A 16,863-nucleotide genomic window follows, 5' to 3' on the forward strand; every position below is an offset into this window, starting at 1 on the left:
CCGGGGGGGGGTTAAAAATGGGGTTTCTTTGCATGAGATTGTTTTGTATGTCTTCGCAGGTAGGGGATATTGTCAGAGTAGCCAAAGATGAAACTTTCCCCGCCGATCTCGTGCTCCTGTCCTCCGACAGAGCGAATGGCTCTTGTCACGTTACAACGGCAAGCTTGGACGGAGAAACGAATCTTAAGGTTTGTTTTGTCAACCTGGCTGTATTGCTGCTTTTGAAATTGAATTGAGGAATGAGGTTTAAAGGCTGTTTCCCCAAAGATTTTCTACGGTGGGAAGCTGTTGCAAAGTGGTATTAATTCCTTCAGTGGCGCTTGGGAAGTGGGGGGGGGGGGGGTGCTTTCACGTGAAACTTCTCCAGGTGTACTTCAGAACATCAGAATTAGTAGTATACTTTGAAGCAAATTGTGGTTCTTCCCCCAGGAACTTCCTTAATTGGAGGGGAACAAACTTGGCGCGTGAATGTGGTAATGCAATTGGTACACGCGTTTATATTTTTCTGAACTCGGTAGTGCCACATCTGAAGCAGCTCATGTTGCGTCTTTAAGGATGGCATATTTCAATATGAACTAGAGCCAAGTGGGCTCTAGATCACATCAAGCCTGAACTCTTCCCTTGAAGAGGGACTAAATGACTAATGACTAAACTGAGGCTATCGTATTCACTGGGAAAGACAGTCATGCTAGAAAAAAGTTGATGGCAGCAGGAAAAGATTGATTCTATCAAGGAAGCCACAGCCCCTCAGTCTGCAAAACTGCTAGGCTGTTAACGAGAGGACATTTTGGAGGTCATTAATTCCTACAGTTGCCTTAAGTCCGAAGCAGTTTAATGACACTTAGCACACATGCATACACAGAGCTGTACATAGAATATCGAACTCCGTACTGTAACATATGAAGCTGCCTTATACTGAATCAGACCCTTGGTTCATCAAAGTCAGTATTGTCTACTCAGACTGGCAAGTGCTCCCCAGGGTCTCAAGCTGAGGTTTTTCACGCCTACTTGCCTGGACCCTTTTTAGTTGGAGATGCTGGGGATTGAACCTGGGACCTTCTGCTTACCAAGCAGACGCTCTACCACTGAGCCACCGTCCCTCCCCTAAAAAGCCCTGTTGTCTACTCAGACAGGCCAATGGCTTTGCTGGGTCTCAAGCAGAGGCCTTCCACGTCACCTTATGCTTGGTCCTTTTCAGCTGGAGATGCCAGGGATTGAACCCTGGACCTTCTGCGTGCCAAGCAGAGACTCTACCACTGAGCCTTGGCCCTTCCCCTTACCTTTTGTCATGACTTTATTTATTCCTCTAGATATTTATATCCTACCTTCCTCCCTACTGAGGACTTAAAACAGGTTACAAAAACCAGGGGGAACAATTCAATCAATAAAGAAAAAAACACAATTCCAATTTCTGGCCAATCCTAAATCCACTGGGTTGGCTCCCACGAGCCCTTTGTCCCAAGCCTCTGACCACACTAAATACCTACTCTAGATGAGGAGCAGATGTTCAGCCCAGATATTCTCCAGCTAGCCCCAAGATGTTTCCAACTTTTTTCCCTTTGCTTCATTAACTTTTAACTATGGAATCAAGGGACTAGTCGGACAGTGACTGCATTAGCACTGTAATTGGATATAAAGCTTTGGCGTGGATTAAACTTCTCTTTTGGGTGCTTTGTGGAAGTGGTAGACTTCAGGCTGTGGTCTGTTTATCTCCTGGGCAGCCTGTTCCTAGTAACTTTAATCAGTGGTACCTTCAAGGCATGCGCACCTCTTCAGATATATTGAAACGGACTTCCTCGAGCCTTATATATAGGCAGACCTTCTTTCTGCCTATGTGCAAAGCTTGAGGAAGTCTGTTTCAATGTATCTGAAGAAGCATGCATGCACATGAAAGCTGATACCTAGAATTAAACTTCATTGGTCTTAAAGGTACCACTGGACTAAAACTTTGTTCTGTTGTTTCAGACCAACACAGCTGCCCACCTGAATCTGTAATCAGTGGGGTTCTGCTTTAATCAGAAACCTTACTCTTTATTCCTGAGTGAAAGTACAGCAGACTTTCATTCACTGGCTGACGATGGACATAGGATTCTTATCTCGCTGCAGATCCTAATTTTCCCGCCCCCCCACAAGCATTTCCCCTCTGTTCTAAGCAAGCTGGTTACAGTATGCATAGTACCTTCACATCCTTTATAAGCATTGTTTGCAACACCCCTCCTGAGTTTGACCGGCATGAAACGACTCAGATCTCCATTTCTACTCATGTCTGATGAAGGGAGCATTGACTTGGGAAATGATACCTTGAAACTTCGGTTGGTCTCTCAGGCACTACTGGACTTGAAGCTAGCTGCCCTTGTCACATTTTCAGATGCAACAGATGCTTTGGGTCAGTGTCGACATTAAATGCGCTGCTGAGACATTTCTGCTCATCCTTGCCCAATGGAAAATATTTTTTGTGTGCCTATCTTTCTGTTTGTCTTTCACGAGAATATCTCTTATCAATGGCTAGCTGTTAACCGTGGTGAGCGAAGGGAACCTCCTATGTTCACGTTCATCCTCTGAATCCCAGTGCTGGGAGGCAACGTCAGGGGAAGGTCTCAGTTTCTGTGACCTGCTGGCCCTCCAGAGGAACCGGTTGGCCGCTGTGTGAGACAAGACACTGGACTAGATGGATTATTGGTCTGATCCATCAGGGCTGTTCTTATGCTCTTTTCCAGACTCACATTGCAGTCTCCCAAACGGCAGTATTGCAGTCAGTTGCCAACCTGGACAAACTTGACGCTGTTATAGAGTGCCAGCAGCCAGAAGCAGATCTCTACAGGTATGTGTGTGTTTTATTTATGCTTGACTTTTAAAGAGGATTTGGAAAGCAAAGTGTTTATGGGCCAGGGTTTTTTTTGAGCAGGAACGCACAGGAATGCAGTTCCGGCTGGCTTGGTGTTAGGGGGTATGACCTACTGTGCAAATGAGTTCCTTTGGGCTTTTTCTACAAAGAAGCACTGTGTGAAACAATGGTGATGTCAGAGGGTGTGGATTAATATGAAAATGAGTTCCTGCTGGGCTTTTTCTACCAAAAAAAGCCCTGTTCATGGCTATTCCAGGTTGGGTTACTTTCGAGTGCAGTCACTCCTGAAATGAGCTTGTTTAGAAGGGGTGGTTTACATCTTGCTGCTTAAAACTAAACCTTGATCAAAGAATTCTTAAAGGGGAAAAGTCGGTGATTAAGACGGTACTTCCTGTTGTCACAAAGGAATTGGTGAAACTGAGCGTGGAAACCCCAAAGTGTTTCATTTGTCTGTTGGCCACTTTTAGAACTGAATTTAGCATTCTACAGCTGTGCAGAGTAGTACTTAGCTCCCCACCCCTCTCCAAGTGAATAAATGGAGTAGATTGATGTGTCATCTTCCTTACCACCCAGTAGCTTTTACACTGCCCTGTGCTGAGATTTCTCTAGAATCAAATATCAACTTCTAAGCTGTTTTTCATCTGAGAATTTTCATCTCTTTTCATCATTTTTTTCTTTTCATCAATTTTTATTGGTCAATCTGAGAATCCCTCCTCAGAGGAAAAATAGCTTGGAAAGCAGGGGTGGCCAGATTGTGGCTCGGGAGCCACATGTGGCTCTTCCACACATATTGTGTGGCTCTTGAAGCCCCCACTACCCCATCGGTCAGCTTGGAGAAGGCACTTGTCTCTTTAAATCACTTCTCCAAGCCAAGTCAGCCAGTGGGTTGGAGAATGCATTTAAGGTTGCTTTCTTTCCACCTCTCCTCTCCAGCTACCTACCTACCTTCCTTCCTTCCTTTCTTTCTTCCTTCCTTCCTTCCTCTAGTGGCTCTCAAACACTGACATTCATGTCTTGTGGCTCTCAAACATCTGAAATTTGTTCTATATGGCTCTTACTTTAGGCAGGTTTGGCCAACCCTGCACTAGAGGGTTGCTCTGGAGGGAGGAAAAGCAAACATAGCTGTTTATTGCTTGCCAGGATAAAAAGTATTGGAAATGTGAAAATCTTGTTCCTTCACACTCATTCAGTGGCAGAGCATCTGCTTTGGGTGAGGGCCCAAGTTCAGTCCCTGCCGGCTTTAATCAAAAGAATCGGGTAGTAGGAGAGGTGAAAGACCGCTCTTCAAAAGCGCTGGAGAATTACCACCTGTCATAGGGGGTACTATTAACCATCATAGACTACTGGTCTGATTTAGTACACATGAATCTGCCTTATATTGAATCAGACTCTTGGACCATCAAAGCCAATATTGTCTGCTGAGACCGGCTCTCCAGGATCTCAGGCTGAGTGAGGTCTTTCACATCATCTCCTACCTGATCCTTTTAACTGGAGTCGCTGGGGATTGAACCTGGGACCTTCTGCCTGCCAGAGGCTCTGCCAAATGAGCCACAGTCCCGAGACTAAAAGTGGAATTGAACCACTCAGTCACTCATAGTGGGCAGATGTGGCAGCAAGACCTGCATTTCAGGCAGGACATTTCAAGGAATTGAATCTGTTGGGTTAATATTTTTTTAAAGCAATACATTTCTTTTGTTTTCCCCTTGGTGAGTTTTGTCGAGATCATCTTAAATTCTCTCATTGGCGTAATATTCTGGAGAGGCAAATGATTTGTCACCTTCAACAGTTCCTTGATGCACAATAATGAAATCGTGCACCGTTGTGTCCTGGCCAAGCATCAGAGGTGGTCTGCAGATGAGCTCTGCCTTCTGTTGCACTCCATTCCTGTGTCATGACCTTTTTGCCTGGAGTAATGACCCTCATTTTCCAAAGTACACCTTCTTGATCTATGCATTCCTTCCCACAGATTTGTCGGAAGAATAACCATCAGTCAACAGATAGAGGAAGTAGTGCGGTAAGTTTAACACTCAGTGCTATGAGGCGGTGCTTGCGTTTTACAGCAGTACTCGGAATAGGCCGTTAACAGTGTGTGAACCGGTAAAGCGAGCACAGTCTGCTGGTCTGCCTTGATGCGGTTGAAGCCCTGGCTGAAGATACTTGGATAAAAAGCATTTCGCTCATTTCCCAGGGCTTTTTTTGTAGCAGGAACTCCTTTGCGTATTAGGCATAGTAAATTCTTGGAGGATTGGCTACATCAGGGGTGTGTGGCCTAATATGCAAAGGAGCTGCTGCTACAAAAAAAACCTTGCTCATTCCTAAAGAGAAAACATTTCATAGGAGTTTTTTAGTACTCCACAAAATACCTCAATTCGCCCATTTTAAGAACACAAGAGAAGCCATGTTGGATCAGACCAATGGCCCATCCGGTGTAATGCTCTGTGTCACAGTGGCCAAAAAACCAGGTGCCATCAGGAGGTCCACAAGTGGGACCACGACACTAGAAGCCCTCCCACTGTTGCCCCCCCGCCAGCACCAAGAATACAGAGCATCACTGCAGAGAGTTCCATCAATATGCTGTGGCTAATAGCCACTGATGGATCTCTGCTCCATATATTTATTCAATCCCCTCTTGAAGCTTTCTATGCTGGCAGCCGTCACCACCTCCTGTGGCAGTGAATTCCATGTGTTAATCATGCTTTGGGTGAAGGAGTACTTCCTTTTTCTCCGCTCCTTGGAGCCTTCACAACAGTAGCTACACTGTAAAAATTCTAACTCTAGCTACCTTCCTGTCCTGGTGTTCCAGAAGGAACCCTCCTGAGGCTTCCCTAACTGATGGAATGTGAGTGGGCACAAACTGGGCTTTTTCCGGGCCAGCAGCATCTTGTCAGGGCTCCTCCTTTTCCAAAAACCTGCCTGGCTGACTCCCCTCCCTCGCCAGTTTCAGGAGGCAGACCAAGGCCTGGCTCCTTAGGAAGATGTCTAGATTGCCAGGTTGGAGTTTCAGTTTGGCGTTTCAGCTATGTAGTTTGTTTTGCTGTGCTTCCGATCGTTGTCTGTAATTATTTTAATTGTTTTGCGTTTTGTGTCGTGAGCCTCTCCAAGAGTCCTTGCAAACTGGCCATTGGTGAGACACAAGTATGAGGTTCCTAGCTTCCTTGCCATATGCTGGGGAAGAAAACATTCTGCGTTTCGCTTTAGCGTCTTTAATTCCCACTTTGCTCAGAATGGTGTTAATCTCTGTGCGTTTCATTCGATGACATGGTAGCAGAAATGGTTTAAAATTGAGAAGAGAACTCTCCAGGCTGTGAGTTCTGCTCTTTCTGGGTTTGGCCCGGGGCAGAGTCTGATGGAAGGAGAAGAGCAACTTTTGTCTTTCTTTGTTGTCCATAACCAGGCTCATAGCTACAGTGAGGCCTGGGAGGGGCCAGGCCCATCCTTTCAACACCCCTGCCCCCTGCATCTATGTGGCCCCTCCATTGGAGGCCCTCCAGTCTGTTCCTTTTACTCACCGCCACTCTGAGAAAGTAATAGCATTGCTGCCGGTCTTTTCTCTTTTTTCTCTTCCCTTCCCTAACGCACCTTGCAGAACAAATGGGGGGAGGGGGAGAGTCAAGAGGTCTCTGTCTCTTCTGAGAGAGGGGCACATAAGAAAGGGGTGGGGGGGGGAGGAGCAGAGCTGCTGTGACTGCCCAGGCAAATGGGGGTTAGCTTGTGGAACTCGAGGCAACTTACAGTGCCAAGAACCCTGGGTTGCCAAATCAGGTGACTCCTCGGCCCTCCAAACAGCAAATCCTGGCTACGGCCCTGTCCATGATGGGATGGACTAAAGGAAATCCTACTTTACGCAGAAAGTGGTTAAAATATAGAATTCGCTGCCAGAGGATGCAGTGATGGCCTCAGGAATAAACAGCTTGAAAAGGGGATTCGATAGATTCAGGGAGGAGGAGAAGTCTGTCAGCGACTGCTAGCCTTGGAGACTGAGGGACACCATCGCATTCGGAGGCGCTAATCCTTGTTTTAGTCCCAGAGCCAGGAGGCGACATCAGGGAAGGCCTCGGCCTCAATGCCCTGTTGACCGTCCAGAGGAACTGGTTGGCTACGACATGAGACAGAACTCTGGAGCAGATGGACCATTGCTCTGATCCTTATCCACTTTTTTTTTTTTTTGTCACCAAGCTGCAGCTGACTTTTGGCTCTCCTGTAGGGTTTTCGGGGCAAGAGACATTCAGAGGTGGTTTGCCATCGCCTGTCTCTGCATCATGACCCTGGTATGCCTTGGCAGTCTCCCATCCAAGTACTGACCAGAGCCGACCCTATTTAGTTTCCAAAATGTGATGAGGTCACGCTGCTCAGGTCAGGGCCCCCACCCAGTTTGGTGTCGTGGTTAAGTGTGCGGACTCCTATCCGGGAGAACCTGGTTTGATTTCCCCACTCCTCCACTCGCAGCTGCTGGAATGGCCTGGGGTCAGCCATCGCTTGCGTAGGAGTTGTCTTTGGAAAGGGCAACTGCTATAAGAGCTCTCTCAGCCCCATCTGGGTGTCTGTTGTGGGGGGGAGAGAAGTAAAGGAGATGGTGACCGCTCTGAGACTCTGAGATTCAGAATATAGGGTGGGATATAAATCCAATATCATCATCTTCATCTTCGCCTCTCCTCATGCTGTTCCTCTGGGGCCCCCTGGGGGGAGCACTTCCAGCTGCAGCTGGGAGGAGAACAAAAAGAAACTTTTCCCGCTTCCAAAAATGGAAATGACCATTCGACCCAAGTTCCTTGATACCAGCTGCCAGTTTGAAACGCTCTGACTTGCCGAACTAGGCTCATTTGTGGGTTTTGCCATTCTTTGAGAATCACGTTTCACCCTTTTCAAGAGAAGCTCCCTTCTGGAAACTCCTCCAAGCAAAGGGGTGCACAAAACCAGCAGCGGTTGGAGTACCGAAACAATGCAGCAGTGAAAATGATAGAATCCAGAACTTCTAGTTTAGCAACAGATACGAAAGTAAGAGAGCCAGTTTGGTGTAGTGGTTAAGCGCGCAGACTCTTATCTGGGAGAACTGGGTTTGATTCCCCACTCCTCCACCTGCAGCTACTGGAATGGCCTTGGGTCAGCCATAGCTCTCGCAGAGCTGTCCTTGAAAGGGCAGCTTCTGTGAGAGCTCTCTCAGCCCCACACACCTCACGGGGTGTCTGTTGTGGGGGAGGAAAGTAAAGGAGATTGTGAGCCACACTGAAATCCAAGTGAAAGGCGGAATATAAATCCAATATCTTCTCCTAAGCAAGGACAGCTAACAAAAAAAAGAGAAGAAGAAGCCTTTAAGTGGGAGGAGAAGCACTGCTTCTTTGGGAGGAGGCCTTCATTGACCGAAGCCAGCATCTGGTTGCCTTTGCACTAGACTCTTAAGATGCCTTTAAATACTGATCCAGCAAGCACTGGAGGAGTGGTAGTTCAGAGTGACCCTGGAGTATCTGTGTTAAAGGACCAGTTTGGGTGATTTGCTTTTGGCTTTCCAAACAGCAGTAATCTTAACACATGCAGACATCCACTTTGCAAGGGGCAGAGGGAACTGCAGGGGCAGCTCTCCAAGTGGTGTTTGTGTGTGTGTTTACTGTAAAGCAGCAGGTCAAGGGAAATCCGCAATAGTTCGGTATACCCCCCAAGTGGAAGGAATTAACTTGAAATAATACTAGAATGTTTGAAAAATTGTGCAAGGGAAAACACAAAATGAGGCAATACGCTGATTTGAGAGGGATTTTGGTATACAGAAGGCCCCAGGTTGAATTCCCAGCATCTCTAGTTAAAAGGATTAAGCAGGAGGTGATATGAAAGACTGAGGCCCTGAAAGTGCCCCTGCCAGTCCGAATCTGCAATACTGATCTTGGGGGAGCAGTGGTTTGATTCAGTATAAGACAGCTTTGTTTAAGTGTGTGCCTTACCTGTGTGTGTGTTCTCTTGCATGCATCTGACTTTGATCGGTAGGGTGATCCACTCCCCATTTCAGATTCTATTTTGTGCACTTCCAGGCGAAATAAGAACGTTAACTTCCTCGCTTGACTTAATATTTTGATAGTTCCTAAAGATGAAAAAAGGACTGCAGCAAATGATGCGTGTATTCTTGGCCTTGAAGGAACCCAGCTTTATTTCTGTGGCGCTTACCTTCAGCTGGTTCAAATTCATTAAAGCAGTCTGTTTGGAACTGATAGCATCTGGCAGCCCAGGCAGTTCAGGAGAACATCTGCTGCTACGTCTTCTGCTGTTTGTGAAAACGATCTCTTTTTTTCCCTTTCCAGACCTCTTGGACCTGAAAGTCTCTTACTTCGAGGAGCAAGACTAAAAAACACTAAAGAAATCTTTGGTTTGTAGCCAAATAAGTATTTGCTTGAAGGTTCCTATGTTTGTGAGCCCTGATCCTTCTTGGAACTTGGTCATGGGGGGTGGAGGGGGTTCCTTGGTGATTGGGGGAGGTGGGTTCCTTGGGGGTTGGGCTTGGTGCATTCCTTCACTTGGCCATCACAGCCTAGGTCAGCACAAGGTCTTGACAGTGGCAAGCCACCATGGCTAAATAGCCCTGTGAACTCTGGCGGTCTCGTTTAGAAGAAGAAGAAGACTGCAGATTTGTACCCCGCCCTTCTCTCTGAATCAGAGACTCAAGAGTGGCTTACAATCTCCTATATCTTCTCCCCCCACAACAGACACCCTGTGAGGTGGATGGGGCTGAGGAGGCTCTCACAGCAGCTGCCCTTTCAAGGACAACCCCTGCGAGAGCTATGGCTGACCCAAGGCCAGCAGCTGTAGGTGGAGGCGTGGGGAATCAAACCCAGTTCTCCCAGATAAGAGTCCGCACACTTAACCACTACACCAAACTGGTTAAGCTGCATTGTAGCTCCTCTTGGGCCTTGTGTTATCAGGTGTCACAATATTGTAACGTCCTGGTGATGCTTGGGAGAGGCAACTTAGAGTAGTGGTTAAGAGCATTGTATCTGGGAGATCCATGTTCAACTCTACTCATGCCACGGAAGATCACTGAGTGACCTTGGGCCAATGTCATGCTCCTAGGCCTAGTGAGGCTGCAGGCTCCAGAGAAGCCTGTATCAGGGTAGCTACAGGGCCTACATTTCCCAGGATCCATTCTGTCCCTTTGACTGGATGGGCAGCAGTTTTGGAGGGAAAAATTGCCCAGTGGAGACCAGAAGGGTGAGACCTGGAAGAAAGGAAATGTCATTTCATTTCATTCATTTTATTTGATTTATATCCCGCCCTACCCCACCAAAGCGGGCTCAGGGCGGCTCACAACATAAAAATTCTAACAATAAAATTCAAGGATTAAAATACAATAATAATTTACATAATTAAAACAACTAATATATCAATACATCAGTCAGTCTCAGTGTGCTATCTTATAGTCTTCCATCAGAATATTTCAATATTTCAATGCCAGTCAGTTATAAGCCAACCAGAAGAGGACTGTCTTACAGGCCCTGCGGAACTGTCCAATGTCCCGCAGGGCCCTGACCTCTTCCGGTAACTGATTCCACCAGCAAGGGGCTGTGATTAAGAAGGCCCTGTCCCTAGTTGACTTCAACCGGGCCTCCTTTGGCCCGGGGATTACAAGCAGATTTCTAGAGCCGGATCGCAGCACTCTCTGGGGGGCATATGGGAAGAGAAATAAAAGTCCCAGCCAGAGAGAGAGGGTTGTTCTCTTTGGAGAAGCTGCAGTCAGGAGGATTCTCTCTGGAAAGGCTGGGTTGGAGGAAGGCTGCAGTCATGAGAGCTCCCTCATCCAAAGAGTGGTGAGACAGCTGGAATTAGAGGAAGAGAACGTATGGTTAGTAGTGTCGGGGCTTTTTATTTTGCTTTGTACCATGTTTTCCATGTTCACTATTGGACAAAAAAATCACAATTGTTTGTTCTTGAGTGCTTACAATAAAATATCGTTGTTATCCTTCCTGGGTCTGCCCGCCCTTTTCAGTCACAGATAAAAGTTGCTTTCTGAGAAAAAGATCAGGTGGGTGCTCTGGGCCCTCCCAGACGGACCCGTACCAGAGTGGTGGCAGCCAGTAGAAGGCCCTCCCTGGTCCCCTGCTTGTGACAGCCAGTCACACTCTTTCAGCTTAACCTACCTCTCAAGGTTGGTGTGAAAATAAAACAGAGGAGAGGAGAAAGATCTAAGCTGCTTTGGGTGCCTAGTTTGCAGGGGATTGGGGAAAGACAGTACAAATTAAATAATAAATGTGGCGGCAGCAGGAAAGACTGGGGATTCTGGACATAGAATGAGCCACCTTCGTTATAGTTCTGCCACCCATGGAATGTGACCAGTTACCCTCTACTGGTTTTTCATTAGTTAGTTTTTAGTTTTTCATTAGTGAAGGAGGCCACCGCTTTAATATAAAATGGCTGAAGGAGTCGATGCAGCTTTTGCAGCGAATTGATACAAATGTCCATTTTTCTGAACAACTATAGAGTAATGCAGCTGAAGATTATTTGATGGAGTTTAAGGTGATCTGAAAGGAATTTCCCTGGCTACCTTCTGCCTGCTGGATTATAGCACAGACTTAGCACTAAGAACCAATTCATATAGCTGGGAAGATGCTGTTTCAACCTTAGATTGTCACAACTGAATATTGCTGAAAATCAGAGGCTTTCTTACTGTTCTACTCATTTTCTCAAAGCTCCCGTTCTTTACACCCAAGTGCTGAAAATTTGCTTTTGTGTGGGGTTTTTTTTTTTGTAGGTGTCGCGGTGTACACAGGAATGGAGACCAAGATGGCATTAAATTACAAGAGCAAATCACAGAAACGATCAGCAGTGGAAAAGTACGTGTTGGGCAGTATTGCATTTTAATTATAGACTGCAGTCATGTATTAAGCATCCACTAAGTCTATGCGGTGAACTTCAAAACTTGAGGTAGTTGGCCTAAGAAGGATACCCATTTTCTTGAAACAAAAGAAATGTGTTTTGTCTTTTTTCTATTGAGCTTTTGGAGAACAGAACTGAATTTTCATAACTTTGCCTTTTCCTAATGTGTTCGCCTTCAATATATTGTTTGGAAAACCTTCATTTAGTTTCTGTTGAATTGCTTGAGGTGTGTTTATAACCAGGCCTCCTCCTTTGGCTCTAGTAATACTTTCTATCTTATCTTTTTGCAAAGTGTGTTCGGTGTGTTTTCGAAGGCTTTCATGGCCGGAGTTCATTAGTTTTTGTAGATTTTCCAGGCTGTGTCCGTATGATGCAATGGGAGTAAGGTTTTATTATGACAATTATAATTCAAGAAGATACGTTGAAACAGATTTCCTGAAGCCGTACATATAGGCAGGGGAGTGGGGTTAGTTGCTGGGAAGGGCTAGTTAGAGCCAAGATGCATATGTAGGTTAAAAGTACTACTGGACTCAGTCTTTTTTGCTAGCTGCTTTGGCAGCCCTTGTAAGAACAGAAAGGTGGGATACTAATTTAAGTGTGTGTGTATTAAAATCTGAGCTGTAGTACACTATATTGCTATCAGGACTTTTTGGAGAGAGAAAGCCCAGCGGGAACTCATTTGCATATTAGGCCATACCCCATGCCATCACCGTCATTTCACACAGCAGGGACTTGTTTGCATATTAGGTCACACCCCATGATGCCAAACTAACTGGGGCTGCGTTCCTGTGTGTTCCTGCTAAAAAAAAAGCCGAGTGATATTATACTTGAAATGATGGTGTCAGTGTCCCCAGTCTTCTTGTAGCCACCACTTATTTTCTTTCTTTCCTGTTGAGTCAGCTCCTCCGTTCCCACCAGCTGTAGAAGCCCAAGATCTTCCTTCTCCTGACTCTGCAGCTTTGTTCTGTCCCTGTAAAGAGCTGTTCTGCAGTCCGGGGACAGCTAGAAGCGGATGGGGGTTGGTGGGAGATTTGGTTACAAGCCTTGGTTGTTCAACACTGGAGTTTCTCTATTCACGCTGAGCTCCAAGTACCTTAACTAGTCTTTAGCGATGGCTGTTGTTTGCTTTCTTAGGGGAAATGTGCTTGTTTGCCTACAGAATCTTAACTGTCTTAACTAGTCTTAACTAGTCTTTTCTTAACTACCTTAACTAGTCTTTAGCGATGGCTGTTGTTTGCTTTCTTAGGGGAAATGCGCTTGTTTGCCTACGGAATCTTTTTACGGAGCGCCTTTAATACGGGCATCTCTATATTCTGTCTCTGACAGGTCTATGAATTCCTTTTTGATCATCTATCTAATCATCCTCCTCTTTGAAGCCATCTTAAGTACAATATTGAAATACGCCTGGCAGTCTGAAGAAAGATGGGACGAGCCCTGGTATAACCAGAAAACTGAACATGAAAGAAATAGCAGCAAGGTAGTGTGTTTTTTTCTTTTAAAAAAAAGCTGCGATGGTGGCAATTTTCATTTGCAAAAAAGTTCTGTGGCTTAATGGTAGGAAAACGAAAAGGAAAGGTCCCCTGTGCAAGCACCAGTCATTTCTCACTCTGGGGTGATGTTGCTTTCACAATGTTTTCACAGCAGACTTTTTACAGGGTGGTTTGTGATTGCCTTCCCCAGTCATCTACGCTTCCCCCCCAGCAAGCTAAGTACTCATTTTACCGACGTCAGGAGGATGGAAGGCTGAGTCAACCTCAAGCCAGCTACCTGAAACCAGCTTCCGCCGGGATCGAACTCGGGTCGTGAGCAGAGCTTAGGACTGCAGTACTGCAGCTTTAACACTCTGCGCCACAGGGCTCTTCTTAATGGTAGACATTGGGCTTTTTCTGTCACTCCTCCACGTAGAATACCCTTTCCTGGTTTTTGCACTGTGCTCAAACGGCATTCAGATTTGCAAATCTAGATGTTGCGGGGCTGCCCTCCCTCACTTTCCTCCTCGTCATACTTCTGAAAAAGGCTCTCAAGTTCTTGCAGGAGTCCATCCTCTTCTCTGGAGGATGGAACCTGTAGCACACAGGTGTGTGTGTTTTGAGGGGGTGGGGGGCAGAGCAGTGATTTGTCAGGTCTTTCTTGAACGATCTGGTTTGCAGCTTAGAGATGGTTCTTGATCTGCTTTTTGCCCCACATTGCCATTTTTTAAATTAGCTGCAGCCCTCTCTTGGGAGAGGGGAAGTTACCCACCATCATTCCTCCCTGTCGCTTCTAGGTGAAACTGCATGTGGCGCCTGCCTTTGAAGATGCTTCAGAAACGGCAGCTGGTGCCAGAGACTGTAGCCAAGCTGGTGGTGACTGCCACATGGCAGGAACCTTCAGCTGGTGGCAAATACTGCAACCACACTGGCATTGGCTGTCAGTTGGCAGGAACCTATCATGCCTCTGTTGAAGAAGCTGCCATAGTTGCCTAGTATGCCTCTAGGCCTGTGTCTGCAGTCTGCTTTCTCTGAAAGACACACGAGCCTCCCCAGAGTACCCCCAATACTGATTTAGAGACGAACAGGATTTCCAGGGTACAAGCCAGGAGTCACATAGAATAAACAGCAGATGTTTGAGAGCCACGAGACAGGAACATCAGATGTTTGAGAGCCACGAAACGGGAACGTCAGATGTTTGAGAGCCACGAAACGGGAATGTCAGATGTTTGAGAGCCACAAAACGGGAACGTCAGATGTTTGAGAGCCACGAGATATGAACGTCAGATGTTTGAGAGCCACGAGATATGAACGTCAGATGTTTGAGAGCCACGAGATATGAACGTCAGATGCTTGAGAGCCACAAGACAGGAACGTCAGATGTTTGAGAGCCACAAGACAGGAACATCAGATGCTTGAGAGCCACGAGACAGGAACGTCAGATGTTTGAGAGCCACCAGATATGAACGTCAGATGTTTGAGAGCCACCAGATATGAACGTCAGATGTTTGAGAGCCACGAGACAGGAACGTCAGATGTTTGAGAGCCACGAGACAGGAACTTCAGATGTTTGAGAGCCACAAGATATGAACGTCAGATGTTTGAGAGCCACGAGACAGGAAGGAAGGAAGGCAAATAGATGGGGGGGAGAAGAAAGCAACTTTAAATGCATTCTCCAAGCCGCTGGCTGGCTTGGAGAAGTGATTTAAAGAGAGAAATGGCTTATCCAAGCTGACCAATGGGGTGGTAGGGGCTTCAGGAGCCACACAGTATGTATGAAAGAGCCACATGTGGCTCCTGAGCAGCAGTTTGGCCACCTCTGGTATAAGCTGTTGAGTTAACAGTCTGTTCATCAGATAAGGCTGGAGAGAGGGAGGGACAAAGGGAGCTCTGACTCTTGAAAGTTCCTACCCTGGGAGGAACCTTGTTTGTCTCTAACATGCTGCTGGATTCAAATCTTGCTCTTCTCCTGCAGGCCAGCAGAGCTACCCAGTGGAAACGGTTGTCTATAAATGAGCAAGTTTAATTTCTGGTGTGCTAATCCAGGTCCTTTCCCTTCCTTTCTCTCTCTCTGTCAGATCTTGACGTTTATTTCAGATTTCCTCGCTTTCATGGTCCTGTACAACTTCATCATACCCATTTCGCTTTATGTGACGGTCGAGATGCAGAAGTTTCTTGGCTCTTTCTTTATCGGTTGGGATCTGGACCTCTACCACGAAGAAACAACCCAGAAGGCCCAAGTGAATACCTCAGACCTAAATGAAGAGCTGGGGCAGGTATAAAGTAATACTTTTTTTAAAGCACTTAAAAAAAAAGGCTTTTAATTGGTAGCTTTTTAAATTCTCCAGAATCTCACTGTGAACATATTGCCGCAAATCCTTTTATGTCTACCAGGGAGAAACAGAGATTTGAAGGCTTTGCAATACTTTTCTCCCTTTCTCACAATACGAGAACTTGTGGACATTCAATAAATCGCTGAGCAGTCGGGTTGGAACAGATAAAAAGAAGTACTTCTTCACCCAAAGGGTGATTTACATGTGGAATTCACTGCCACAGGAGGTGGTGGCAGCTACAAGCATAGCCAGCTTCAAGAGGGGATTGGATAAGCATATGGAGCAGAGGTCCATCAGTGGCTATTAGCCACAGCGTATTGTTGGAACTCTGTCTGGGGCAGTGATGCTATGTATACTCGGTGCTTGGGGAGGGTGACACAATGGGAGGGCTTCTAGCCCCACTGGTGGACCTCCTGATGGCACTTCCCATCAGACCAGTGTGTGACACAGAGTGTTGGACTGGATGGACCCTTGGCCTGATCCAACTTGGCTTCTCTTATGTTCCTACCTGCAAGAAGCTTTATTTACTCCATTGATACCCCCCTGCCTTTCTCCCCAGTGGAGACCCAAAGCGACCTACATCATTCTCCTCTCCTCCTTGTCTTTACAACAGCCCTGTGAGGCAGGCTAAGTTGAATGTGCGTGATTGGCCCCAGGCCACTCAACAAGCTTCCATGGCGGAGTGGGGGTTTGAATCTGGGTCTCCCGGATCCTAATCTGACGTTTAACCACCACACCATACTTGTTAACAGAAAAGGAGTTGCGTAGTCATAATTATATGACCGAGTCTGCACACGTGAGTAATGTAATGGTTGGGGTCCACCAGAACTTTTCTCTGTGTTAAAAGGATTTCCTCCTGCAGGCTTCCTGGCCACCCTCTCCAGGCTAAAGCTCTAGCGGGGCAAATGAAGACTCCATAGAATTTCTAGAAGAGACAGCAACTTAAAACTTGGCCGTTTTGCTAACCTGCTGAATAAAAACCTACAAAAGACTGTGGAATATTAACGAGTTATCGTTTAGAAAGAGAAAAAATGACCAGTATATACTATTCAACCTCTTAAAGTAAAACAGCTATAAGACAAAAAACTTGTAACAAAATCTCTGTATATTTTATACTATTCTTAATCCAAATACCATTCTCTCAAACAATCAGATACAAAATTAGGTACAAAATACTGTCAAAATTCACAGTCCATTCAAATTCATGTGTGCTTGTCCATTTCTGAATTCCGAAGCTTCAAAAGTGATCCACCCGCTTCTTACTGTGATACTCTTAAGTCAGCCAACCTGCCGAATAGAGCAAGCAAACCTATGGCTGTTCGCTTGAACAGATACAAGTGACTGACTCCAGCCTTTCACATCATTG

At 46.2% G+C, this 16,863-nt stretch overlaps 1 protein-coding gene across 6 annotated transcripts in view; it reads left to right on the forward strand.

Moving 5' to 3' along the window:
* ATP11B (ATPase phospholipid transporting 11B (putative)) overlaps positions 1 to 16,863 on the forward strand; it is a 132,926-nt gene that overhangs the window by 39,616 nt on the left and 76,447 nt on the right. For all 6 annotated transcript variants that reach the window (XM_060242583.1, XM_060242581.1, XM_060242580.1 and 3 more), the window contains exons 6-12: positions 60 to 188; positions 2,718 to 2,821; positions 4,812 to 4,859; positions 9,130 to 9,194; positions 11,571 to 11,652; positions 13,022 to 13,172; positions 15,243 to 15,440. In XM_060242583.1, the coding sequence (XP_060098566.1) occupies positions 60 to 188; positions 2,718 to 2,821; positions 4,812 to 4,859; positions 9,130 to 9,194; positions 11,571 to 11,652; positions 13,022 to 13,172; positions 15,243 to 15,440 (777 nt within the window). The remainder of the gene's footprint in view (positions 1 to 59; positions 189 to 2,717; positions 2,822 to 4,811; positions 4,860 to 9,129; positions 9,195 to 11,570; positions 11,653 to 13,021; positions 13,173 to 15,242; positions 15,441 to 16,863) is intronic.

The sequence above is a fragment of the Heteronotia binoei genome, chromosome 6 (genome assembly GCF_032191835.1).
Source record: "Heteronotia binoei isolate CCM8104 ecotype False Entrance Well chromosome 6, APGP_CSIRO_Hbin_v1, whole genome shotgun sequence".
Taxonomy (NCBI): domain Eukaryota; kingdom Metazoa; phylum Chordata; class Lepidosauria; order Squamata; family Gekkonidae; genus Heteronotia; species Heteronotia binoei.